Below are 27,217 nucleotides of genomic sequence, written 5' to 3'. Positions count from 1 at the left end.
CTGATGTGTTGCTCCTGCTGTTCATGGGTTTCATTCCATATAACTGACATGTAGTGTTTGTTTCCATTATGAAGATAGACGCAGCCAACCCTCAGAAGGAACACGGGATGCTCAGTTTGTCCGTGCCGTCTTTACTAAATGTCTTTATTCTCCCCGAGACGAACCTAAATCAGGAAACACTGCGGAGAAGAGATGAAAGAAGTTTTTCTGATAGTAATGCGAGCGTGAGCTGATGGCAGACATCTGCACTGCGACAGCGGCTGTTACTTCCCTGTTCACTCTCCCGTGCTGAGACTTTGCCGCTGGCGGCGGCGGCGTGCGGCGGCGCTTTGAGCTGCAGCCCGCCGACGTTCAGCCGCCATGTTTTGAAGCTGTTTGAGTTTGATGGTGTCGGGTCAGATAACTGCTGCTGCCCTACATGGCTCAATGTGGCCTAGATAACGCTGCAGAGAAGAGGCTGTGATGGATGAGTCCCTCGTCAACACACACTCGCATGGCCTATATACATTTATACGTCTGTGTGTCTTCAAAGAACACTCACCTTGGACAGAACTTTGTTCCACAGAAGGTCAAACATCTGATGTCGCTGCAGCAGATGAGCATGTTGATGACCTCCATACTTTATTTTGAAGCTGTTTCCAAAACTCTAACTAGCTCAGCTGTTTGTTTCATTACTTTATGTTCATGTAATACAAATATCAATAGATGGTAATCTGTATGAGAAATAAAGAGAAATAAATCGTTATAGTGATCAATTAAACCCTATAAGAGGCAGAGAGATGCTGTATTGAAGAAAACTATAAATAAACTCATATTTACTGAGGGAATAAATCAAGTAGGGATCATTTTCTCATAGATGTCTTCTATACAATCTGACTTCTTATTGTAGCCAGAGACGTCGCCCCCTGCTGGCCACGAGTAGGTTTGAGGCCCGACATCATTGGCTTCACCTTTTCCCTTTTTTAGAAGAGAATACAATGCATGAAAACGGAGAGTTAGTTCATTCCTCAGAAACATCCCTGCTCCCCCAGTCTGTTAGCGCTGCCCTCATTATACACCGAAAGGCTCCATGACTATAAAACCTTTTTGAAATCCACATGAAGACATCTGCGTCCGTTTTTCTTTTAATCCTGAAAGCGCGGCACTTCAGAACCACACCGGTTTCCTTTTTTATTTCTTCGGTGCTTTCCGCATATGAAGGCCTCCCGCGTTGGCAGTGCGTGGGCGCGTTGCTGTGCAGCTGATGGCGAGCTCGGGGTGAGATCCACGGCTGCAGCAGCAGCGTGAAGGCGGCTCGTCCTGCGTGGGAGCGTGAAGCCGCTCGAGAACTCGGCAGGGTTTCGGTTGCCATGGCGAACGATTTGATAGTTGAATTGCGACGTTGTCGGAGACCTCTAAAAATAGAGGGATAATTGAAGACGCAAACGGGACGGGATCCGTCTGTTTTCCCATCTGATATGCACAGCTTCATCCTGCTCTTCTCATACAGTATTGAGAGTACTGGAAAATCACATTTTCAAAGCTGTAGTTTGGTTAATTTGGTAGATAGTTGGCTTTTATTTGTGGTTTCATGTTCTTAAAGCGTGAGGTCAGTGGGACGGGGACCCAAATCATCCTCAGAACAGATCAAAATCATATTAGTTATTTACAGTAGGTCATGATGCAGATTAGATTATACATTTAATGTGTTTATCCAAATTCCCTAAACAAGATTAGTGCTTTGTAACAGACCCATCTGAACTGAACAGCTTGGGTGTGAAAGTTACCCGCTGAGGTATTTAGTTATACATTAAGTTACATTCAGCATAAAGAAGCTCAAAGAACATGGATTTCCTTCTTTTTTTATCTTTTCTTCTTTTCCTTTTTCATCATCTCTGAGCATGAAACTCTACTCTCACTTTAACTTTTTATTTCAGTAAAATGTTCAATGCAGGAGTATTTTTAGACCGTGGTATTGATACTTTTACATTTCATTTAGCTGATGCTTTTATCCAAAGTGACTTATAATAACCATGAGTACAACAAGAATCAAAGAAAATACAATTTCTTTAAGAAAGCAAAACTATAAAGTGGTACTTTCTTTATTGAAGGTATAGTCGGACTCTTCATGGACATGAGTACTTTTCCCAGGTCATTTAGTACTTTATACCTAATCTTTAAACATTGATAAAGTAAAAAAACACTTTAATCCTGTCCTTTCTGCTAACAACTCATATTCACACACATTGTTCTTGAAGAAAGTTTTGGTTTTCAACTTTTGTATATATTTGTATGTAAGATTTTCCTGAGCAGAACGACCGATTCATCTCCTGACATCAGGGTGTCGTTCATATTGAACAGATTCTCGTCCACTAGGATAACTCACTGCATCACAGTTGTTTTTCTTCTTCCTCCTGAAGCGCCGGCCGAGCGTCTTTGTGCCGCTGTCGGCAGCTCCAGGAGTGGGCGCCGAAACAATGCGGGCCGGGACAGCGGTAACCATGGGGATGTGTGGTTTTGACTCGATAATGTCCGTCTCGAAAAAAGGGAGAGGGGAAAAAAGCTGCAACATAATTCACCACAGATAATAATTAAATATTGGTGAGAGAGGGTTTGGAGGAAGTTTACTGCAGCAGCTTCGGCTTAACCACAGCTTCCATTGGTCACGTTTCAATGAAAGATGTTATAAATAATAATATTTATATATATATAATATAATACTCTATTGCTAACTATCTGGCTTTATTTCTATGTCCCCCTTTTTAACTTCCACGTTCGTCTAGAAGCTGCTGTTGTGTTTTTAAAATACTATTGTTATAATGTTATCGTTATGAACTGCTTTGTCTATGTCGTGGCTTGTCAGTCATAGCAACAGTAACTAAGTGGGCAGGAGAGGGACCGAAGTCATTCATCAAGTGAAAACAACAACCGGGCGAGGAAGCGCTTCATGTTATCATCTTGACAATTGTTGGACCTCTCGGGGACGTGAAGAGATGTTGACCTCGACAGCATTTATCAAAGAGAGAGAGAGAGACGGAGGGAGCGTTAATACGAGTTGATTGGAGAGGAGGATGCTGGGAGACGAGAGGGGTGGGAGGAGGATGTGGGCGAGAGAGGAGAGGGAGGAGATGTGATGCTGAAAAGATGCTCAGCAGTTTATCCGTGCAGGTATCTGCAGTCGAGTTGCACCGCGCGCATTTTCCATCTTTTGTGAGTCCTCGACGCATCAAATATTTAAAAATTGCGCCTCACGATTTCTTTTATTAACATCCGATACCGTGATTAGAAGTTGTATCGATGGAATAGTTTCAACCGTTTTATTCAAGTCATCTGACGCTGAACATTGTCTGGTTCCAGCTTCATCAGGGTGACGATTTTGTTCATATTTGTGTCTGTGTTGGACTGTTGATCTGAGAATAAACACATCTATTTGAAGAAGTCACATTTGGCTCTGGGAACTGTGATATTTCTCTCTCTTTTCTGACATTTGATAGACAAATTAATTTATCGTAAAAGACAAACCATCAACAAATGGCCCAATAATGAAAATTATGAATCGGTCAGTGAGTTCTTTGCAGCCTGAAAATAGTAAAAAGAAGAATCGCTCGTCTCGCTGTCCTAACATGACACTTTCTAAAAACTGTGTGTGTGTGTGTGTTGTCATGACTCCATGACTGGTGTGTGTCTGTATGCTTTATTGCTTCTGAATGAGTGCACATTGTTCACACACACACACACACACAGGGTCCCAGTGGTGGCGTATTTTTAGCGTAGCAACACCAGCAGCTCTGGTTGCTCGTGTTTATCGGCGTGCATCTCCTCAGACGCAGAAATAATAATAAAAAAAACAGTTATCTTGTTTACATAAAACAATCAATAAGTATGGAACTACATAACTTCATATTAGATTAGTCTGCTGATTACTTTCTCTATTGATCGATGAATCAATTGTTTGCTGATTGGAAAAAATCAGAAAGAAATGTCCATCCCAGTTTCCCAAAGTGATGCCTTCAAATGTGGTGTCTTGTCAGACGGACCAAAACAGAAAGATATTAATGAAAAGAAAAAGCAGAAAATCTTCCTTTTTGGAAGTTGGAACCATCAGACATTTGACCTTTATTGTTTAAAGTAAACGGAAAAGAACAGAAGATGAGGACAGATCCTCATCTTCTGTTCTTTTCCGTTTACTCTTTTTGTCTAAACTACTAGTTGAAATATTGAGTGTGTCAAGGACTATCAGCTGCAAGGATAAGTGCAGCTACTTGTATTCTGTTCGTGGGAAGTCGTCTATAAAATCAATCAAGATTCAACATCATGTTTCTCCCCACAAGTATCACATCAGCGTGTTAAAACCTTTTGCTTTAGACTTCCTGTAAATCATGTTCTGCTGTGAACCTGCAAGACCACGAAACGTCTTGAGACTGAGACGTGACCTCTCTCTCTCTCTCTCTCTCTCTCTCTCTCTCTCTCTCTCTCTCTCTCTCTCTCTCTCTCTCTCTCTCTGCTGTTTAATGTGTCTGAGCAGCTCTGCTGTGTTTTTGTGCCGAGTCATGGTGCCGTTTGCTGACTGCAGGATCCAAACGGACTCCCAGCGCCGCGTCGTGCTGCTGACTCGCTGCTCTCGGTTTACCTGCTCTGCCTCTAGTTTACAGAGCAGTCGGTGAAAAGTGCGTCACACTTTTCAGGACCATGCGGCGAGTCTTAAACTGCTGCAGGGATTTTTTTTTTAATTATTTCTCCTATATAACTTTTAACTGAATCTCAAATGTTTTTTTATGTAATGCATATAGTTCTGGGAACACTAGTTTAGATTTTGAACATGATTTGGTCTGGGGAAGAAAAAAAAGCCAGAGGATATTAGTTTGCAGATTATCTACATTGTCAGATTTGTTAATTAATATTGTGATTATGATTTCACTAATCAAAACTGGCGTGCATTAAGTTTCCATCAAAATACGTAAGTTCACCCCCAAAAATAGGTATGATCTAATCCTATTTGAATTATTATCAATCAACTATATTATTAATCGATTCAGTATCGTTTTGCAGTATTTCAGAATTTTTTTGATAAAGCACATTACTTGCATGAAGGCAGTAATGCATGATGGATAGATGATTCTAAAATAGATTTAAGTATTTCTTCGTCTCCTTGCAGCACTTTAGAGCGTCTGTGTGTGGATGAAGCGGCAGAAAGCGCTGCATCAGAAAACCCTTTTAGCTCATCTGTTCTCATCTCGGTTCATGCTTCACCTGCTGTCACCTCTCACTGTGGCTGCATCATTTAATACTGTGTGATTATACATCAGACTCTCGTTTACTATGTTTAATGAGCGTACAATATTAATTAATTGACAATCATTATGAAGGATCTAGGGAATCTGATGTGTTCCCATCATGCACAATGTTACCTTTTGACATAAACTTGGTCACAAACTACTCAGCTGTTTACTGCTCATTAAAATATTTTAATTACCTTTCTAATAGATATCATAAAACGTGTCTGTTTGGTCTCTCGTCACCTCGCAGTGTTTCGCAGATCTTGTAGTAACATGTTGTGACCAGAGGGAGGCACCACTCTCTCAGTTTACAGATAAACTCAGTGCAGAGCAGTAAGCGGCTGTAGCCAATCACAGAGCAGAGTGGTGGTCACATGACATTAAACCCATGCAGGGCGGCAGGTTCAATCCCTTCCCTCCAGTTTTACAATCAGTTTCTCTCAGTGAACTGACTTCTCTGATGTTAATACAAAGTACATTATTATAGCTGCAGATATTTTGAGATGCCTCACATTGAAACGATGTCATAACCAGAGCAGACGTAACATTAAAATAAATTTGAGCAGAAACATTAAAGACTCTGTGACAACGTGGGAACTAAAGTGAGAAAGAACTGAAGACAGTTTTCTTACATTTAAATGAGACGGAGTCTCAATCCAATTATTATATAACATTTTATTCAAATATAATTTATTTTGTAGTGCAATGGATCTTTGTTTTGTTTATAGGATTCCCATTAGGCTTCATTATATTGGACAAAAATGTAGACCGACAAAAATACATTTTTACTTCTCTGTATGTTTCACTCTATTAGTTTGTAAAGCCATTTTGTGTTCTGTATTCTGTATTGCCGTCTGAGCTATAAATAATAATATGAATTCATACTCAGTATTTGTAGTTCTCACATAATGTATAATTTCCTCCAGTCACGTCCACTAACTCCGCCTCTCCCTGTCTGTTTTAATCTCTGCAGGTTTTCAACGAGCTTCTCCAGCCTGCCAGAGCTGGTCTGAGAGAGAGAGAGAGAGAGAGTGTGTGTGAGTGAGGGTGTGTGTGTGTGTGAGAGAGGGTCCCGTCGCTAACAGCAACAGGCGGCAGGTGGAAGGACTCTGAGGTGGCAGCGGCGGTGGAGTCTCGGCGAGGTCAAGATGACGTCTGTAGCGGCGGAGTTCGACCACATGGAGATCCAGCAGCAGTACAGCAACGAAGGCGTCAACAACCGCTGGGACGCCGACGACTGGGACAACGAGAACAGCTCGGCCCGCCTCTTCGAGCGCTCGCGCATCAAAGCCCTGGCAGGTAGGACCAACCGACGGATGAGCGGAGGAATGTTTGATGGAGCTTCTGTCCTGCAGGGATTCTTCAGAGCCGATTTTAGCTTCAGGAAGGCCGAACTGATTCGGTTTGTCGTTGATTATTGATGATTTGACACAAGCCTGGATGTTTAATTTCTTTAAAGATAGGTTGCTCAGCAGAAAGCAATAAGTCCGTAAAGCCAAACCTAAATATGGAGGTTCATTCTCCGTTTGCTCGAAACATAGAGTTGTTTGTAGATGACACCTTTGTTCTTTATTTTTAATTCAAAGAACCAAATTAGCTTAACCGGCTCATTTCATCCGGCTAACATCATGTAAACCTGGATTAGTTGAACCATGGTTTGAAGAGCAGAACTCTTCTGAGTGCATCTGGTCGCTGTTGTCTGTTGAGAACTCGTATCTTTGTGCTTTGGCTTCATCCTGTGTGTGTTTTTGTGTTTCGGGAGCTCAGCGGGAGCCTCAGCGGTTTCATAAGCTGTGAGGTTGCCGGGTTTGTGTCAACACGGAGAACAATGAACCTTCTCGGAACACAAATCTGCAGTGTGATGGAGAACGAAAACGCAACGATCCCTTTTGTGGTGGTGAATTATTATTTTTGGGCCCACGCAGTCTAATGCAGACCAGTCAGGAGACTGCTGGCTCTCTGCCTCGTCACTCTGCATCGCTTCCTCCGCCAGCACACCTGTTGATAATCAGGAGTTAACGAGGGCTAACGAGGCTCATTAACGAGTAACACATCTGGCCTTTTAAAAAAAAAAAAAAAAATGACACCCAGTGTGCCAGTTTAACCGTCCAGTCGTACCCAGAGGAAATCCAGATGCAATTTAAGACTCTTTCATTCACACTCAGTCACATACCTCTGTTGGTGAGGTCACAGAGCTTTTGTTTTCTGGACTGCATTTAAGTCGGAGTCCGTCCTCCTCCAGTCCAGAAGGAGGTGGTGTTGCACACGGCGGTTGATCGCTGACACAAACACCAGAAGATTAAAAAAAAAAAAAAAAAAGTCCTTTGGTTAGTCACCTGAACCTGACTTCCTGTCCCTGACGCGTCCAAAACCGACGCTAGAGGGGAACCCAGAGCGTCACAGCTTAGGGCCACCAACCTAGCGTCGGTATTAGGCGAGTTTTTGGGTGAGAAAGCGTCTTGCAGGTGTCAAAAAAAAGGCACCTGAACTTATCTTGGGTCTTCAGGATTTGTAGCGTTTCTTCGTCAACATATAAACGATGACATTACTGATGACATCATACTCGCCGTCACACACATGCATTCTTTCTCTCTTGACCGCTCACACAGATGTTGCGTAAACGACCCACTGAGGTATTCCTTAAAGAAGTGGGCGGAGCCAGCGGGCTCACAATACGCTAGCGGGACCCCTGTCTTTAATTGGGCTGTACCAATATTCTCATTTTAACAAGGTGGACTGTTATTGATGAGTTATTACTGTTGCTCACATGCATCGGTGACGTGTGTGTTACTGTAACTATATCACTCTCTCCTCATGCCGTTTTTATCCTGATGGCCGAATGCTTCAGTAGTATCTCACTACACTAAATAATTCACGGCTATTTTAAATATGCAGGAGAGTGGTGATGGTGTGTGTGTGTGTGGGTGTGTATGTGTCGGGGCGGCGCTTGTGTTTCATAATGGCTGCTGAGAAAAGTTATAAATAGTGTTAAAATACTTCATATAGTTCTTTGTTCAGATTAGACATCATACTCATTTATTTGTATTATCATTGTATTTTGTATTATCACTATAATGTTCAGGTTTTGTTGAGGTATTAATCAATTAAATCACATGTTTCATCATTCAAGTCCTCGTCCGCTGTTACAAACATTTTTGTAGACGTCTCTCGATGGAGCGCTGCAGGGATGACGCATTTCTGTCGGCCGACCCGGAAGTTAGCGTCACACTGGCTCCCTCAACAGAAAGCCAACGGGATGTGATGTGATTTCTAAACGTAGTCTGAATGTCCGGTTCTTTCTGCTCCTTCCTCCTCCTCCTCCTCCTCTTTAAAGCCTCTTCCTGTTGGTGCTGAGTTCAGCAGACTGGAGGATGTGTGGGGTGATGGCATTGAATTCGGTGTGTGTGTGTGTGTGTGTGTGTGTGTGTGTGTGTGTGTGTGTGTGTCCTTCCTTTTCATTACATGCAGTGTCGTTGTTTCTGCTGTTAAAGAGCTGAATACCAGATTACCAAACTAGCTCCTCCGACGTGAGGACGAGTTGCTTTTCGTTTCCATCCCTGAGATCTGAGTTTCTCTGCAGCTCTCACACTGAACAGGATCAGAAACATGACGGAGAGACCGGAGTGTGTTTTAGTCATTCAACCCTTCATCAGCAACGTCTGAAAACCGATGCTGAGACCGGTGTGTGTGTGTAGCCAAGTGTGTTACGCCTCCATATGATATCCTGGGAAACACAAAACCGCCGGTCACCATGGAAACGCAGGCATATCTACTTACGGTGAAGGCAGAGACTGAGGGAGTGTGTGTTTGTTCAGTGTGGGTGGGTTTCTAAGTCTCTGCGTGTGTGTGTGTTTGGTTTATTGACTTTTTGACAAATATATATATAACTGCAGTAGCTCATGCAGTAGATGCTCTCCATGTTGTCTATATGTATTCTTTTTGTGTAAAGTTAGATTTGTTTAGTCTTAACTCCACATAGCATCTCACCTACACAGGCCTGTCCCAATAACTCATTTCATTGGCCACCAATATAATGATAATATAATGGCATAATAATGCAAGTGCACCCTTTCAAAGAGCAATGAACGTTTAGTTCTTAAAGATATTCAGACTCTCTATTCAAAACAAAAGACTCTTAGGCTCGTTTAACAAAAAGGCGCAATGCCCGGCTCTTATAATGGTGAGAAACTCCTGCACTAAATTCTGGCATCCCGTTGGCTAAAATGTTGGTGACATTCTCATGTGAACCAACACAACGGGCAATATCGACATCATGTATCCGTATTGCTATCGACCCGTCGGGGCCTTGGCGGTGACCTGGAGCGTTTCTGGTAACTTGGTTCATTTTCAGAGCAGCTCAGAATAACTTGTGTTGAAGGAGACGAGGCTCTTAGGCTCTCGTCTCTCAGGAGGACAAATCAAACCTCTAAACACGCTCGGTACCGAACGAGCTTCATGGGGTTCTTCTGATTGTACATGCTTGTGTAAGTAAGCATTGATTGCTGTTTAGAACAAGTACTAGATAGATTATATATAATATACCCTCTGCAGTTAATTTCCATAGAAAATAATTGAAACCAACATTGTGGAAGTGAGCTACTCAAATTATAATTGGATCCAAAGCTCTGCATTAAGGGCATTTTATTAAGTGACTTTTAGTTTGTTGTTGGTTGGATGGAAATAGAATGTTTGAGTGTTTCATAAATGGAGTGTATTGATCTGGTAACGCAGAGGATTCATGCAGCCGCTTAGTAATTAGAACCAGGAGCAGTCCAGGTTCCCCATAGAGAGAGACACACACACACACACACACACACACACACACACGTATGTGTCTCACTTCCTGTTCAGACGACCAGATGGTGGAATGCTGGGAATGTTGGTGTGTCTGTTTTTTCTTCTTTTTTCATGTATTGGTGAATGTGTTTTAAATTTTCTTTTTTTTTACCTCAGATAAAGTGAAAGTAAAGAAGCTCCAAACTTCTGTCTTTTCATATTCCCTTTCTTCTGTCCTCTGTTCCTTCTTTTCCAATTATCTTCGCTTTTCCTAATGGATATGATCAGATACACTTAATTTAAGCGTCAAAGGAGCAGAAGTACAAGAACAGATACAAAAGTAGAGACGAGTAATAAAAAAAACTGGAGTATTAAGTACATAATGAGCAGCTGCGTTTAAAAAAAATTAACCACGAAAAACAATACAAACGGTAGAAAAAAAGGGATATACTTCAAGAAGTAATTACAGCTACAGAAGGCAAAGAAGGTTTCCAACCAAACAAGTTTAAAACACAGCTGATCATTTCTTACAGTGGGCAGGACAACGCCGCTCATCACCAGACTCGCCTCCAACATGGCCGCCGGTGGCCCTGTTGTTGTTTGCTGGTGCTCTGACCTCACAGGAATGTCTTTGTGTGGTCAGGGGGGTGAGGCGGCGTGCCGGTGAGAAATTCCCCACTGCAGCGACACAAGTTTGAACCCTGAACACACCACCAGCAGCACCAGCAGCAGCTCTGGACTCCATTTCGTTGTAACGTGTCATCACTGACTCACTTTAGATAATGTCATAAAAAAGGAGTTGTGTGTTTTTTAGTGGCAGCAGCAGTGTTTCAGGAAGCGTTCGGTTCCCGAACCTGACTCTGCTCCTGCTGGATGAATGGTGCGCTTGGTGCGTTGGCGGGCGCCGCCCTGAAGGGCCGAGCCACGAGGAAGACCGATGACTGGGGAGGAAACGCGGCGTGACGCTCGGCATGCGGGTGGCGGGACGGATCGCGCTGTCATGTACAGACGACCAACGGCACATGAAGAACAGCGCCGACCGGTTCAGCTGCAGAAATATTTGGCCCATCTGTTGTCCGTTTGCCGCGGCCGCTGACCTTTGACCTCTGCACAGATGTCTGTTTTGTAATGCTGGTGATCTGAGAGCTGAAGCTGGTTCTACTTTTCATTTTTTTTAACAAATCGGGATGCCGATTACATGTCCGTTAGTAACCTCATACCCGACCTTAAGTTTCCCAAAGTGCTGCTGTTTGTGGACTAGATTGAATCCGTCTTAAGATATTTAGTTGAAAACAAAAGTATAGTCTGTGATATGAGGGAAAAACCTTTTACACGTATGAACCTTTTTTCAGAAAATAAGTCCAACATGTCAGCACACACTTTATAAACGAGAACAAGCTCCACATGTCAATATAGATGAACAAATTAGATATTAATGAGTTTCTTAATTGTCGGGGTGTAAAATATTATTGTGAAGAAATTACCTCATCACAAACCAAATTAATATTTTTCACTTACTCGCTTATTCTGTAACTTTCACACACGTCCCATGGCCTTCTTCTGCAAAAAGAACAACAAAAGAACCCGACATGAAGTTATTTACTCGGCTCATGTGGTGACACCTAAGCAACGTCTATTCGCCAAAGAAGCCGGGGGATGTGGTTGAAAGCCTGAAAAAGAGCTGGGAGGGAGACATCGAGTTTATGATTTATTTGTCATAGATACTGTGAGTCCCTGACGCCAGGATGTTCCTCCACACATGTTTTTAGCTTAAAAAAAAAAAAGTGAGATCAGAGTTTTCTCTGTTCTCTCTTTACTGTTTCTGACCCCTTAAATGCTGTGTTAAAACCACTAGAATAAAATAGTAAATCAAAAAACGGTTCAATGAAAGAATTTGCCAGCAGGATTCTCTTAGTCTGACCAAACATGTGATGTCAGCTTTCAGCACCACAGGTTTGATGATCAGCCGTAAAATTGTCAAATAGTCTTAAAAACGAGTCTCTCCATAAAAGAATGAAAGGAAGCCGGCTTCACAGCGTTTCTGCTGGTTGACCTTTGCTCTAGTTTTGTCTGTGAATGATCTACTTCAGTGAGTAAAAGTGAAAAAAAAACTCTGGGAGTTGGTGCTCTTTTTTTTTTTTTATCAGAAGGTCAAAGGTCTGTGATTTAGTGAAGATGGTTGACTTTTATTCAGGGGACAAAAGCTTCAGTGTCTCATCTCAGAAGTTAGAGAGGTACAATTTGTAGAAGGAAAAATCTTCAACTTCCTCACCGCTTACCTGCTTGACATGTTTGTAAATGTGTCACGCTTATGAGCGTGACTGAGCCGTAAAAACAAAGTTCTGTATTCTTAGCAGGAAATCATCTGCATGTGTTTCATTTCCTCAAGCATTTTTTTTTTCTTTTTTCTTCTTCTGTCATCTGCAGTTATTTCAGGGTCACGTGGATATTTGTTCCATGTATTGTCTTTGTGTCGTGACCTCCGGACCTTCAGCCTCTTTGCTTGTTGCTTGTGTGTCCAGTCAGTCCACACAGGAAGTGAAGCTGATTCTCCTCCGCTCGGGTTTCTCTGCGATGCCCTCACTCTTCCTGCGTCTCCACCTTCATCCCGAACCTGCAGCGGTTTTCCTGCAGGTTAATGTTGAAGCTGCAGATGTGTGTGTGTGTGTTGATGGACAGCAGGCTCAAACAGGAAGTGCTTGCGGGGCTCAGACAGGAAGAACATGGCTCTAATATTAGAGCTCAGATATTCTCAGGATGTTTGGAGGTCTGTGTGTGAGCGATACACACACACACACACACACACACACACACACACACACACACACACACACCCATACAAGCACACACTCCAGCCTGTGTCCTGTTCCTTGGTACAACTCGTCCTCTATGCACACACCGCTTTACTTATTATCTTAATTGGCCTAATGAAGCAGTTTTACCACAGTGAATTGGAGAAGGCAGAACGAGTGATTTCACATGATGTTTTTCCGTGTTTTGTAGTTTCTCCGTGAATTGTCCCTCACTCTGTTTTAACCCAATAAGCTACATTTTTCTCAATCAGGAATCTAGAAGTTATTCATGCACGTTGTCATAAACATCAGCTGTGCTCATTGAAGACGACGGGATCCTTAAATTAAACCTGATCTGCATCAATATGATGAAGATATCAGCCGACGTGGTCAGTGTTTGTGTTTTTTTTTTTAGTTTTGCCACGGTTTCCAGTCACGTTGACACTATTTTTCTGATTTGAAAGACTTTCACAAAACCAGAGGCTGAACAATCTACTTTTAAGCAAGATAAGCTAACTTAAGTTACCATACATTCACAGGGGTCACTTACAGCTTTAATACAATGTAGAAGAGAGAAAGTTTCTCATTTATTTTATTTCAAACCTAGGAAAAAGTAAGAACACAACAAATTAAGACATTTTAATCATGTTTTATTAGATTTAATGCAACATTGATGAAGGGAATTAAACACATTCTGCATACATGCACTCAAATGTACATACTATTGTATTTCTACCACAGGAAGAAATTCATCTGCGAAATATGTTGTGTGGCTCTCTCAAACTTTTTAAAAAGGAATAGTTCTTTTCTGTCGTCATCTAATTTAATCTTCAGTGTGAACAGAAACACTCCAGCTCTCTCTCTCTTTCATTCTTTCTCTATTTGTCTTTCTCTCTCGCCCTCCTCCCACTCTGCCCCTTATGCTAACTAGCGGATGACATCACTGGCAAAAGCGAGGGCTGTGATTGGCCGCTGGGAGGTGTAGCTTCCCCTGCTGGCGGCCCCTCCCCCCTTTGACTCTCCCTCTGTCTCAAAGGTGTTTTCAGTGTCTGAGAGCCGCCGCTGCTGCACGCAGGAGGACAAACCCACGCTTTCATTCTCCACCTCCCTCCATCTCTCCCTCTGCTTCCTCTCGCTGCAGCGCTGTCTGCTGGGTCTTCAGACGGAGTGTGTGTGTGTGAGTGTGTGTGTGAGTTTGAACGGAGGATGAGTGGATTCCTGAAAGAAGTGACGGTGTAAGATCTGAAGACATTAACAGATGGATGGATGGGGAGGAAGCAGAAGCATGATGCTGCCGGCGCGGTGCGTCTGCTGAGCCAGCGATTTCTGCATTGAAAGAGAGAGAGAGGAACTCTGCAGTTGATCTCCTATGTCGCTTGCCCTCCATTGCTCAGTCCTGCTATCTTGGAAGCGTATTGGAAGTCTTCCCGTCTCTGTTGAGACTACAGCCAAATCTGGAATTATTTCTCTCCAATATCACAAGCTGTTGTGTGGTTGAAACTCTTGGTCTGAACCATTGGAGATTACTTTATTCACTTACAAGCTCATTTATTCATGTTGAAACTCGTTTTACAATCTTTAAAGCGGACACCAGTGTAAACTCACCAGCAGCTTTACACTGCTGTAGAGTAAAGTTTATTGTCCCGGACACAACTTAATCTTGTTGAAACTCAAGCTCTTCGCTCAAACTCAAGATTTCCTCACTTGAAGACGATTCCATTCATCTGGGAACTTGGAGACGCTGATATTCCTCTGCTGAGTTTCTCCTCGATGCCTTTGTGGACTCGTTCCATCTGAAACCGACCCCCGTTCTCTGGAGTTTTTCATCATGGAGCTTCAGAGCGCCACCAGCGGTCTCCCCGGGCCCCTCTCCCCGACTTTGGACTACGGCGGCCCCTTGTCCCCGATGTCGGGTGTCCCCGGCCCCTCTCACGCCACCAGCCTCAGCCCCGGCTTCTCAAGCCAGGCTGCCTTCAACTACAACCAGCTGGAGGGGAGGTTTAAACAGCTTCAAGGTAAGATGGGAACTTGGAAATCTGTCAAAATGTCCCAAGAAGGAACATGGGAAGAGAGAGCGATCTCAGTGAAATGTACTTGCGACATGTCTTTTGGGTTTTCACACTTGGAAGCACTTAGTTGCCGGAACTGAATTCACTTCATGAGAAACAGAAAAGTTTAAGTTTCATTCCACACAATGTTTGTATGTAAAATCATTGCAGTGAAATACTTTGTGTGGATGATTCTTATCTCTCTCACTGTCAGAGCCCCACCCCGCCTCTCATTCACACTGATAATGCGGGGCTGCTGGGTATTTGGTGCCTTGCTCATCGGGGCGAGCGGCCAGACTGTCAGCTCTCACACCCAGATTTTTACAGCTGGTTGTGATGTGACCAATGAGCCTCCAGCCAGTAATATTCTCAGCCAGTTGGTCGTATAATCAGTCGGCTGGGTGTGGGCTGAGAAATGTCCAAGTAGTTAGTCACTTTACAAATTTGATTTAAGGGAGAATGAGTTATTCATTTCTGGACAATGATTCACAAACAGGCTTTTCTGACTGCATTCCTTAAAAAAAACACAACCAACAAGTTTAAGTACAATATCCCCAAATCAAAACTTCTTCCCAGATCATTCTACAATCGGTACAATATCTTTTATCTTTTGAGCCCAGGTTTTATGAGCAGGGAGAGGACTTCCAGTGCAATATGTTAATCCTCCAGCTCAGGGTTCAGATACGACTCTGTTGCTTCTGGCTGGTTTTAGGAATAAATAAAGACTCGCCGGTTTACACATAATTTCAATAGCCGCTAGACCTTGCACCTAACTCAAGATAATCTAGTGTTTACTCTTCAACTTTTATTGAAGTGTGTAAACTACTTCCTCGTATAACGCATGCAAACACAACTTGTAATGTAAAGCGTCAGGATAAGAGCGATGGACGGATTAACAGCCTCACTTTCAAACTAAAGTTCTCTTTTCTTTCCCTTTGTGCTTAAAAGTTTTCTCTTTTTCACGATGCTAAGTGCAGACGATTTCCAGCAATGCAACTCTCACTGTAAATGACTCTATTATTACAAATACAAACGCATAGCACACTGTAGTTACCAACAGGATGTGCCAAAAATATCACCATTTAATCATTTGCATCACTTATAATCTGTCACATTGCCGGGGAAACTCATTCTTGGGAGACATATTTTACATTTTTGTAGATAGAGATTTGCTTTTGGCCAATAACCTTCAGAACGATCGTATTAACCACAAAGGCTCAAGTCTTCTACGCTTCACATCCCACAAAAAGCTATCAAAAGCTCATCCGTGGATGTTTGCCATCAATGACAGGTTTTTAATACCAAAATGGTTTCTGTGAAGAAGCGCTATCGGCGGTCTGAATTTAGCTGAAGGCTAATGGAGCCAGTTTACTGATCGCAGCCTCGTCAACATGTCGATGCCCAGAAACCTTCATCATCATCGTCGTCCCTCATGTCTAAAAGTAGCTCGAGGCCAGGCGGAGGTGGTTTCTGCAGGTGGGCTGTGGGGCTGCAAGCTAAGAACGGTTTCAGGGTTCAGGAAATGCGGTGGGGCTTTGAGTGGAAAAGAGAAGATGAACCAGCCTGTCGGTGTCTCCTGAAGGTCTTCCTGATTGTGAAGGCCTCCGGTGCTCTGAAAGGGGAAACACTTGTTTGTGTGTTTGAAGAAGGGCAGATTGTTGCGTTATCGGTTTAGGATCTTACAGTTTTAGTGATGTGGGTGGGTTTAATTGTAGTTAAAAAGCCGGACAGGAGGGATTGAAAAGGACTTCCAAGTTGTTTTTCCCTTCTTTTTCTTCTTTCCTGCCATAATGCACTTTGACTGTTTACCTAGTGTGTTCAAAATCCCCCAAATGTGTCCTCATGAAGCTTCAGGTCCAAAGCTTGCATGGTGAACTGCTTAAAAAAAAATAGAAGCTGTGTATTTAGTCACATTTTGGCAAAAGATTGAATGTTTGGAATAAATTGAGCATGCTTTTTGTCTGCGGTGGAAACTGCTATTGTCCCGTATGACTCCAAACTGACAACAGCTGTCGTTCTCTGTGAGGGAAGGGAAAAAACAAACGTTGGAGAAAATCAATTTGCATGAAAAACGCAGTTCTTGTCCCCCGAGTCTGAATCAATGCACAAATTCCAAAAATCAATTTGTCTGTGTTTGATGAAATTATGTCTGCAAAACTAAGTTACAAGGGCACAGTGCAGCACCCGGTCGGCTGCGGTGCGCTCACTTTTATCTAGAGTTCATCTTCAATGAAGGCAGTGTTTATGCACCCTTTTTTGGGGGGATTTATTAACCTTAAGGGTTTGTGAAAAGCACATAATGTGCCGAGACTAACGGTGGTAAACAAAGTGCGGCACCAGAAAAACAGCCGGCCACTTTACAAAATACTTGATACTTAAGAGACTTAGTTTGGGTCGACTTCTACTTTAAAGGGATTATCTGTCTGGATACAGTATTTATTAAATTCTAGACAATGTGTATGAAGGATGGATACCTGAAACTCAAAAAAGTCACACAGATGATGATGAAGACTTAATTATATCCTCATAGATTAAGACTAAGTCTACGCTTGACCTCTGACTTATTATTCATCATATAACTTACTTAATTTCTACAGCCGTTTACAGGTAGTAGACTCTTCTGGTAAATTCATGAAACTCTTCAGGATCTGTAGTCTTTTAGCTTTCTGAAGGGGCTCTTCTGTGACCGTAGGAATAAATTAACATTTCATCAAACTACAATCAGGATTTAAAGAATGTCTTCGGACTCAGTTGTTTAGAAAATAACGCGCTGCCCCCGCTTCTGAATACTTTCAATCTTCTCAGTTTATAATTCAAACTCAATTAGACATTTCCTAACTTTATTATTACATTGCAAATAGTTGTTTGCTGCTTATATTAATGCTCTGTATGTTGTATAGACCATCACTGGTCGTCCCTAGAAACTCTTTTACTTCTCAGATTAGATGGCCTGCAGACAGATAAACAGGGAGTCAGTATTTATGAGGACAGTTGCGACGCGTTAAGAGGACATAAATTCATGTGCTCTCCCTTAGTGGCTCAGGTGGTTCGGAGCAGCGGCTCGCATCCTAAAAGGCGGCGGGTTTAAAGCCCAGCGGGGCGATGAATATGGAAGCAGTGGGTGATTATTGCACAGCAAAGGACTCTGAACTGACTCGTGGGAGCTTTTCTGTTAGATGCTGACTGACGTCTAGCGAAATGACTCAGGAGGAACGTGATGGAGTGTGTTGAACCCACAGCTTCTCTGTAACCACAATGCTGTCTGAAGTGTGACGTAATGTTGGCTGTATGTCATACAAGAGGGATTTATAACAAATCCTTGCTTTTGATTGGATGTGTAAAAGGAGGGCGGGCTGAAAGTTATTGATTGATTGGATGTCATATTTTGGGGTTGAAATTGGATGGTACAAATGTATGTACATACACCTAAAATTAATGGATTTTGATTGAAAATTATGGATGGACGGACAGCTGGATGCATGTAACATTTATAATAAATGTAGAGATAAATATTTATAGCTCAATTACTGGTGGATAGATGAATTATTGGTGGATGGATGAATGATGTAAAGCTATGAGGAGAGACGGGTGGATAGACAGACGGAGGTATAGATGGCGTGTATATTTAAGGTCTTACAGAATCAGCTGTTTAAAGGCATGGACATTCAAGGGTGTTTGATGGAAGAGTTTGAATTATAGATGAAAAAACAGCATTTTGTTTTATATCTAAAAATATCAATCTGCTTTTACAAAATTCACTCAAACAAACAGAAATGTTAAACGCTTTAATTTCCTGCCCATTGGTAGCAGCTTCCAAGTCTTTATTTATAAATGTGTGTTGGGCGTGGCTACACTCTGACACACACGTTTGAGTTATGGTTGGGGACAGAAAAGGCTGTAAAACGGCAATAAATCATGGATTAATTTATAGATACACACAAGTGTTCATGTCAGATCAGACACACACAGCGCTAATGCACAGCCGTGCTTATAAAACAATAACATCATCCCCCTCTGCTCCTGTGTTGTCCTGAGTTAGCCAATCAGCGGACACCTTGGTGGTTTGGGAGCCCCGAGGGGGGGGTGTGTGTGTGTGTGTGTGTGTGTGTGTGTGTGTGTGTGTGTGTGTGTGTGTGTGTGTGTGTGTGTGTGGTGGGGGTGAGGATTAACAGAGAAAGGGGTTTGTTTGGTTTTTGTCTCTGTCTAAAAGGTGTTCATCCACTCCTTCATCCTTCGTCCTCCTTCCTCTTCTCTTCCTCCACCTCATCAATGTTTCATGAGCTTCTGCAGAGCGTCTGTCATTGCCCCGATCATCCCCCTCTCCCTCCTTTCTCCTCTTCCCTCCCTCCATCCATCCTCTTAGTGGAATTAAACAGAGGCTTCAGCCGTCTCGTGCTGATAAAAGTCACACAAAGGCAGGACGAGAAACGCTTCACTCGACCAGGACCCCACTCGGCAGCGTCGGACATAATCTGATGATGCCCTCTCCACAAAAGAGAAAACGAGCATTTCTGCAATGGTGTTGGTTTTTAAATGCAGTGAGCATTTACAGGAACATACAAACCTTAAAAAACATGTTTTGTTCATTCTAATGTATATAAAATACATACACAAGTGCCACACATATGGTAGACATAGATGTAACAAATACATCTTGTGTGGAGATCAACCCAATAAAATGTATTGGATACAATTAAACACATTGATTTCATGTCAATATCTTATTCCAGGAGTTTTGTCATCTCATTATCAAGTCGAGCATAATTTCTCAACTCAAGCATAATTTTTTGCAAATGCATGCCTTTTTCTTCTTGTGCCAGGCAGCCATTGGTTTTCATAGCAGATTTGGAGCTTGTGTTATTCAAGCCTTAAAAATGATAAATAAAGATAATGCAGATTTGAGACGGCAAGAAAGGTCTAATCAATGTAGTGATGCTGTTAAAAAGCAGATTGTCGACATTGCATTACTTTATTTGTTTATAAAAACATTTTTCTCCGATTTTATATAAAATATCGTCATTAATTACCGTTCACTGCTGGTTTTCCAGAAATAAGTCAGACCTGTGATGTGAAAGCTAGACTGTTTTTCCTTGTTGTGAAACACGAGTCCAACACGTCTCATGTTATGTTGTCTTGGTGAAACATTTGGGTTTACCTCAATGATAATTCCTAAAATGCTGACGATTCAGAAACCTTCACCTGAGGTGGAGTGAGCAGTATCAGTTACAGAGAGAGAGAGAGAGGGACAAAGAATGCTGTTGTTGGGCGTCTGAGCCGAAGGTGACACGAGTAAGTGTTTGAGTGTGTGACAGTGAGAAGAACAGGGAAACCACTCTGTGTGTGTGTGTGTGTGTGTGTGTGTGTGTGTGCGCGCAGCATGAAAGGACCTTTTGATGGCAACGCTCGACTGAGCATGCTCACAACAGCAGAGAGGTGGGCGGGGCACATCTGAGCCCAGAGAGAGCCATCATAAAGTAAAAATCTATAAATAAACTGAAAACATGCTGTGTGTGTGTTCAGGTTATCAGCTGCACAGGATGAACAGTTATTTTCATAAAAAAAAGGAGAAGTTGACTCAAACCACAAACCACTGAGATCACATCTGTTTACAACTAGTTTGGATGCTTTTAATCCGTTTCTCTCTGGTTTGGTTTCAACCGCCGTGAAGCCACACAATCCAGACCCAAATGTTCCCAATGATGCTTGTTGTGGAAATGCATTTACAAAGCTCAGTAAATTGGGGAATTCAATTATCTTTCTTGTACAAGTGTTTTCAAGTGACCGCTCAGGTGAACAGCAGCTCGAATCTGTATTTCACTTGAGCTAAACTTCAGCCACAGCTGGGTTTAAGCTGCTAAACCAGCCGCCAACAGTACACTGCCGAGGTAATAAAATAAAGGAATAATTATAATTAGCCAACTCCACTAACATTATGGCAAACTCCACATCCTGCTGCAGGCTCCATTTCAAGGTGACATGATTACAGGACAAGTCTCTGTCATGATTCAACTAAACAATAAAAAGCTTGAAATAGATTTTTACTGATTATATTTATACATATGCTCTTCATAGTAGCTTCAAGTTTAAACACGTGGGTCTCCTCTTCTGTAGTTTCAAAACTGAGCTTTTGAATCCATAAATCTGTCTGGTTTTAATGCAGTTTGCTGACGCGGCGTTTTTTCTTGCTTCCCTCAGCAGTCGGTGTAAACGCAGTCGGTCCAGCTAGCAGGTTAAGCATAGCATGTCGTCTACTTCGTGGTGTGATTTGCTGGCTGTGACGTCAGCTGCACGGCCTCGATTGATGCAAAAGATCCAATAATAATGATGCGTTTGACAGATCCATGACAGGAATCTCATGCTTCAGATATTTTAGATTCTATCGGCTGCGAGATTACTGGAGGAAAGTCGTTACATCATGACGGATGTCTGTGGCACTCTGATGCCGTTTCATTAGCATTAGAGTGACACAAACACACACACGCAGTTTATTTTCTCAGCAATGAGGAATTTCAGTCATCCACCAGTGACTGATGGAGATAACATGACCACTGTAATGAAGAATGATGACTTGTATGGACACCATTTTGTTTCCTGGTGGTCGACAGTAGGGAGCTCTGTGACGCGGCGCTGACTGATGCCTGAAAAGCCTGTTTGTTGAATAAATAAAAAAAGAAGAGAATTAAGCCGCATGGAGGCACAGGAAGCGGAAGGAAGAAGGCTTGACGTCTTTATTAAACTGTCAGTGTGTGATGAGAGCAGCGGGCCACAAACACTCAAATGGAATGAACTAAAAAAAAAAACAGAACCGCTGAGTCGTGCATTTTAGTACAGCTTAGTTAGCGAGGTGTATCCAAAAGGTTTGGCCCCTGCAGGTGTGACAATTGTGCAACATGTTTAAGCAAATATGTGTGTGTGCGTGTCAGATAGCGATCTTATCGCTTGTCTCTGTGTGTAATGACCCGCTGCAGGATTGTAAAAGTGAAACGGGGCCCGGCTGCGTTTCCTTGGAGGTTTCACCGCGTAACGTGTCGCTGTAGCGGCTCGTTGGGCTTCTTTTTCTATCTTCTCCTCAAGGACGTAAACATTGACTGTAGCGCTAAGTGAGGTTTGCGCGAACACAAAGCGCAACAAGTTTGACCGAATGACGAAACTCTCCCAAAAAAAGGAACCTGATTTATTCTCATCCAAAGTCCTTTTGAGGGATTCTTGGTTTAATGCTCTTCAGTTTATTTGACGTTATGTAAAGAAGGACAGTAATTCACACATGAGCACATATTATGAGAAGTATTACCTGGGATTTCCATTGTGAATAAACACCCATACATCTGATTTGGAAAACTTCCTCCTTGTAACTTGAGAACTTGTTCAAGTTTTCTTCAGTGTACGATAACTTCAGTTCTAGTTGTCTGCTCATTAATGGATACACTGCAAACAGGAGCTGCTCACAGCTCATTATGCATGCTTTTAATGGTGCCACACAAATATAAGCAACAGGAAACATCCCCTGTTAGTCAAACGGCCCCAAAGTTGAACTCCAGCTCGTCCCCATTCAAAGTCCAAAACGAGGTTTGAATGTTTTTAAGTGATGCAACTGCAACCCTAGAGAGTCCCATCCTCTGCAAACGGTTTGTTTTTGCAAGATTTGTGTGTCTGCGTGTGCGCTACTTATACTACCTGAGAGGTAGTATAAGTTAATTAAATAAGGAATCTCATTGAATTAAGGACCAAGTAAAGTTCTTTTCAGTTTCACTCGCTGGCTCGCAAAAAGTGATTTGAGGCTGATTCCTGAAACATGAACTCACAAACAAGCTCCGGCCCGTCAGTGTTCTGCTCGGTGACATTAACTCTATAAGTTTAAGGTGAAATAATATCAGTAAGAACAGACAGTGTGTGTGTCTGCTCTCCTGTGTTACAAACACACAGGTACAAACTTGATTCCTATTGGAACGACTTCTTGGCTTCAAATCCCACATTTTTCTCCCGGTTCTGCAGGAATACAAAGACCTGGTCCCAATGGTGTGTTTACATGCACCATGTATTCAGAAAAAAAAAATGCAATATTCCCTAATAAGATGTTTTACATGGCGAAATAAGTGAAATATTCCCAAAATTATTCTAAATAAAAGTGGAATATGAGTGCATGTAAACGTAGTCATTAAAGTGCCGTGTCGTTACAATGATCAGCATTCAGAGACCTGAAACACTTTAATTGGAGTTAATTGACTTCTAGTTTGGCGCCTGAAGACTTTGGACGCAACCCAAATAAACTCTGAAACAGTCGAGGCTGAAAATGTCTCCGAGTTAACGGGACATATGGCTTCAGTCAGTTTCGCAGTCTGATAATCAGGAAGTCAGTGTGTTCAGCAGCGCTCAATAGTCCTCTGTTCCTAATTCTGGCTCACACTCTGCTCCAATGGGAAAACCCTGTGTATGTGTGTGTCAGTGTGTGTGTGTCACATCCATTCATTTACACTCTGCTCTCATATTTCAGACAGTGACAGAGGCCAGTGTCATTGGCCGAGGCTCCAGCCGGCTCAGTATTGTGTGCCGCGATTGGTTGAAAGGGTTTTGCCGGTCTCCTGCTGTCTGACTGCAGGATGTTGAGAAACATGTTTCTTTTATAGGCCTTTTTTTATTTTCTGGGTTTAGCTCATTCCTGACCTTTTTCTAGCTCATTTAGCATCTTTGAACATGTGATTCTACCGGTCTTATAGGAGGCCCCTCTGCACCGTTTAGTTCGTGCTGGAAGTTGATGCCTAAATCCTCTCTGAAGCGTTCTGCCAAAGCAGATCCACACGCAGCTCATTCCACAGATATATGAAAAACAGCATTAGATGTTCTCTTTCTTTTTAAGGAAAGCATGAAAGGAAACCTGTGCAGCAGGTTTTATGTTTTCATGCAGCGCTATTCTCCTGGGATTAAAAAAAAAACAAAATTGCATTATTAATTAAATATGCCTCAGCCTAAATGTGCTGTGAGCTGTAACGCATACAGTACATCCCCCTTTCCTATCAGTTTGTGAACATAGTGCTGCGACTAACATGTAATGTGTTCTTTGATTCATCAATTCATTGTTTAGTCTATGAAATAGCAGGAGAACGGTTCAAATGAGGAGAGTTCTGCTTTCGTCCCAAAGTAAAAAAAAAAAAAAAAAAGACAAATGAATGATGAAAAGCAGCTCATTGTTAACTGTATAGAATCTGCAGCCAGAAAATAATTCATTTGTTTTATTGATGAAAGGCAGGCAACTGGTTAACAATGAGGCAAATACTGCAGTGTTCGTCTGATATGAACACACACTCACTCACACACTCACTCACTCACTCACTCACTCAGGGTAATATTCGGCGGCCTCCCTGCTCCTCCTGTGGGAGATGAGGAATGCAAGAATCCTGGAATTGCAACGCTGGAAGTGTGTATTTTGATAAGGTTATATGATCGTTTGGTGTGTGTGTGTGTGTCTGTGTTTGGCCAATGTCATGCGATCCACTGTGCAGGGCCCAGAACTGTTTTGGATTTTGAAACACACCACAGACATGGGAGACTGAACAGTGTGTGTGTGTGTGTGTGTGTGTGTGTGTGAGAGAGAGACCTTCTCTGTCTGTTAGTGGAAACAGATGTTTGATGTGTTCAGCCTGTCTAACACACACAAAGTCGACAGTCTTGGCTCTCTTCCTCTGACACGTTTTTTTGGGTTTTAAAGAGTAATTCTGCATCTCACCTGAAGGTGTGTGTGTGTGTGTGTCTCTGTTGGATCGGATGACGATGAATCTCTTAAGTGTTTTTCATTCTCCGCACTCATTTTTCAATAATAATATGCAAAACATTCAGGAAGTAGACTTCTCATTTTTCAGGAGGCGCTGACTGACGCTTCATTTTAAATGACAAACACAGCTGGAGACGGATTACATCAGCTGCAGATAATTCATGTTGACTCTGAGGAGACCAAATCAAACGTTCTCGACCAAACCTGAAGTGTGAGGGTTAAAAAGTGCATCAACCAGAGACGCTTCAATGATGTTGTTTAGTGTAAGTTTTGAATAACGAAAACACAACTCATTTCTGCACTCGTCGTTTCATAAACGCATCATCACTGAAGCGGGCTGTCGTTGCTCTCCATCGTAATGACTGACTTATTACCATAAGCACACGTTTACTTTACAAAATATAAATGTGTTCACATTTCTTTTGATGTGAATCACACAACCAAAACAGTTTACAAGAAGAGAAAGTGTTTCTCAACCCATTTCTGTGTGACTCATCCGGTGGTTGGATTGCCTTTTTTTTTTTTTTTTTTTTTTTTTTTTTTTTTTTTTTACATTTCAAGAGCAGATACAACTATGTTCATGCTCACCATTCAGTGTTTCACCTGGAGTGTTTATCTACTTGTAAATCAATTATTTGATATTTCTATTCCCTTTTTATATTTATCACATGTTTATTACATAAACAAGCCTCTCTGCTTTTATGTGACAACCAGCATCTCGCCCACCTCTCCCTCCTCGTCTTGCATCTAATCTTCACTTCTGGGGTTTAGTGTGTGTGTGTGTGTGTGTGTGTGTGTGTGTGTGTGTGTGTGTGTGTGTGTGTGTGTGTGTGTGTGTGTGCATGCTTGCGTGTGCACATTTACGCCTACACAGAACCAAGTATTAGTCATTATTGGATGAAGGAGCAAACATTAAAAAGCATAACTAACTGTGAAGACATTTCCCCCAAAATCCCCCACCAACACACACACACACACACACACACACACACACACACACACACACACACACACTTCGAGTTGCTCTGGATAATAACAAATTGAAGATTTATTCCTGGACCAAAATCACGTTAAAACACACTGTGTGTGTGTGTGTGTGTGTGTGTGTGTTAGTGTGTTAGTCATCACCCAGGGGAACACAGCTGTGGACTGTGTATGTGTGTTTGATAGAATTTGTCATTTTTAGTGTGTTGTTCTTGAGGGATTTTTCTGCCCCGAGTTGAACTTGTCAGACAGAAGTCCCGCCTCCTGTTTGATTGAAGTTCAGACTGTCCTGAATGATGACCCCTGACCTTAATCAATACATGAAAGAAGCTGATTGGTGGATGCTTAGGTTTGAACACAGCTGGAGAGGAACACTGCCTGAAGGCTCAGCTCAGGGCCGACGTGTAAATGTTACTGTTTGGGGTTAAACTCTGTTGAAGTGTTGAATCTGCAGTGACAGAAAAGCTTCCTATTCCTTTCCCTTTCTTCTCATCGTCTTTCCTTCCCTCTCTTTCTATTCTTTTCTTTCCTCATTTGTTCTTCCTCTTTTTTTCTTGTGAATTTCATTATCGCATTAACGATAATGTTAATGAGCCGCCAGCAGTAACAAACAGACATTGTCTTATATCTGCCCTCAATAACCTCGCTGGTCAGAGTGTGTTTTTATTAGTGTGTCTAAGTGTGCATTAAAATGGACGTGTGTGTGTTTTATCTGTCCTCCTGGGCCGGTCTGTGTGTTGTGATTAGCAGTGTGTCTTATCTCCATCTTCATGCTTCCTCCTGCATTTTCTGCACACAGGGAAGTGCGTGTCCACTACTTTATGTTATAGTGTGTGTGTGTGTTGGGGCTTCCCCTTCCTGTGCTGAAAAAGGAGCAGATGCACGTCCCAGCAGGAAAGTGTGTGTGTGTGTGTGTGAGAAAACTGTTCTTAATATTCGAAGATGCCGTTCTGTTGGAAGCGCTGGACTATACGCTTATGTTGCTATTTTAATACAGACATACACATCATTACTTAATCATGTTGTATATTATTCTGGTGTTTGCTGTTTAGCTATATTTTAGACTTGCTGACTCTACTATTAACCACACCCCTCTTACTTTATCTATAGGGGACGGATATGATATTTATCATAATGTCATTATAACGTACTAAATCTTTACTTGGCAGTTAAACCAATAATGACAGTACAGTTTATCTGCAGCTGGACTTCATCTGTGACATTTACAGCACCGTTAGCATTGAGCTAAATAAAGTGGTTTCACCTGCTAAGGCTGCGCTGCACACACGCATATGCACAGCTAAGCAGAACTCAATGTCAATGGCTTCAATTACCGCCTCTGGCTTTATGGATACTGCTGAATTCACAACACCGTGTGTGTGTGTGTGTGTGATTAGAGCGAGGAGACAGTGATATATTGATGGAGTGTCTCTGTGGGTCAATAGCATGCGCACACACACACTAACACAATTATAGTGGAGGATGACCTCAACCTAAGCCCAGGGTCACACACACACACACACACACACACACAGAGGCCAGACAAGTCTGTGGCCTTGTTTGTCTCATTGGGACAAATAACAAAAACCTAGTAGA

General features: G+C 42.3%; 1 protein-coding gene across 3 annotated transcripts in view; it reads left to right on the top strand.

Annotated features, from left to right (window-relative positions):
- Nucleotides 1–6,403: 6,403 nt before the first annotated feature.
- sptbn1 (spectrin, beta, non-erythrocytic 1) overlaps nucleotides 6,404–27,217 on the top strand; it is a gene marked incomplete at both ends in the record, with an annotated part of 66,964 nt that continues 46,150 nt past the window's right edge. For 2 of the 3 annotated variants that reach the window (XM_079230107.1, XM_079230106.1), the window contains one exon: nucleotides 6,404–6,554. In XM_079230107.1, coding sequence (XP_079086233.1) covers nucleotides 6,404–6,554 — 151 coding nt within the window. Of the gene's footprint in view, nucleotides 6,555–14,651; nucleotides 14,839–27,217 lie in introns of those variants that run through there. The other variant, XM_079230105.1, reaches the window with a different exon arrangement.

The sequence above is a fragment of the Taurulus bubalis genome (assembly GCF_910589615.1).
Source record: "Taurulus bubalis genome assembly, chromosome: 14".
NCBI classification, from domain to species: domain Eukaryota; kingdom Metazoa; phylum Chordata; class Actinopteri; order Perciformes; family Cottidae; genus Taurulus; species Taurulus bubalis.
This window is presented reverse-complemented; position numbering and strand designations above follow the sequence as displayed.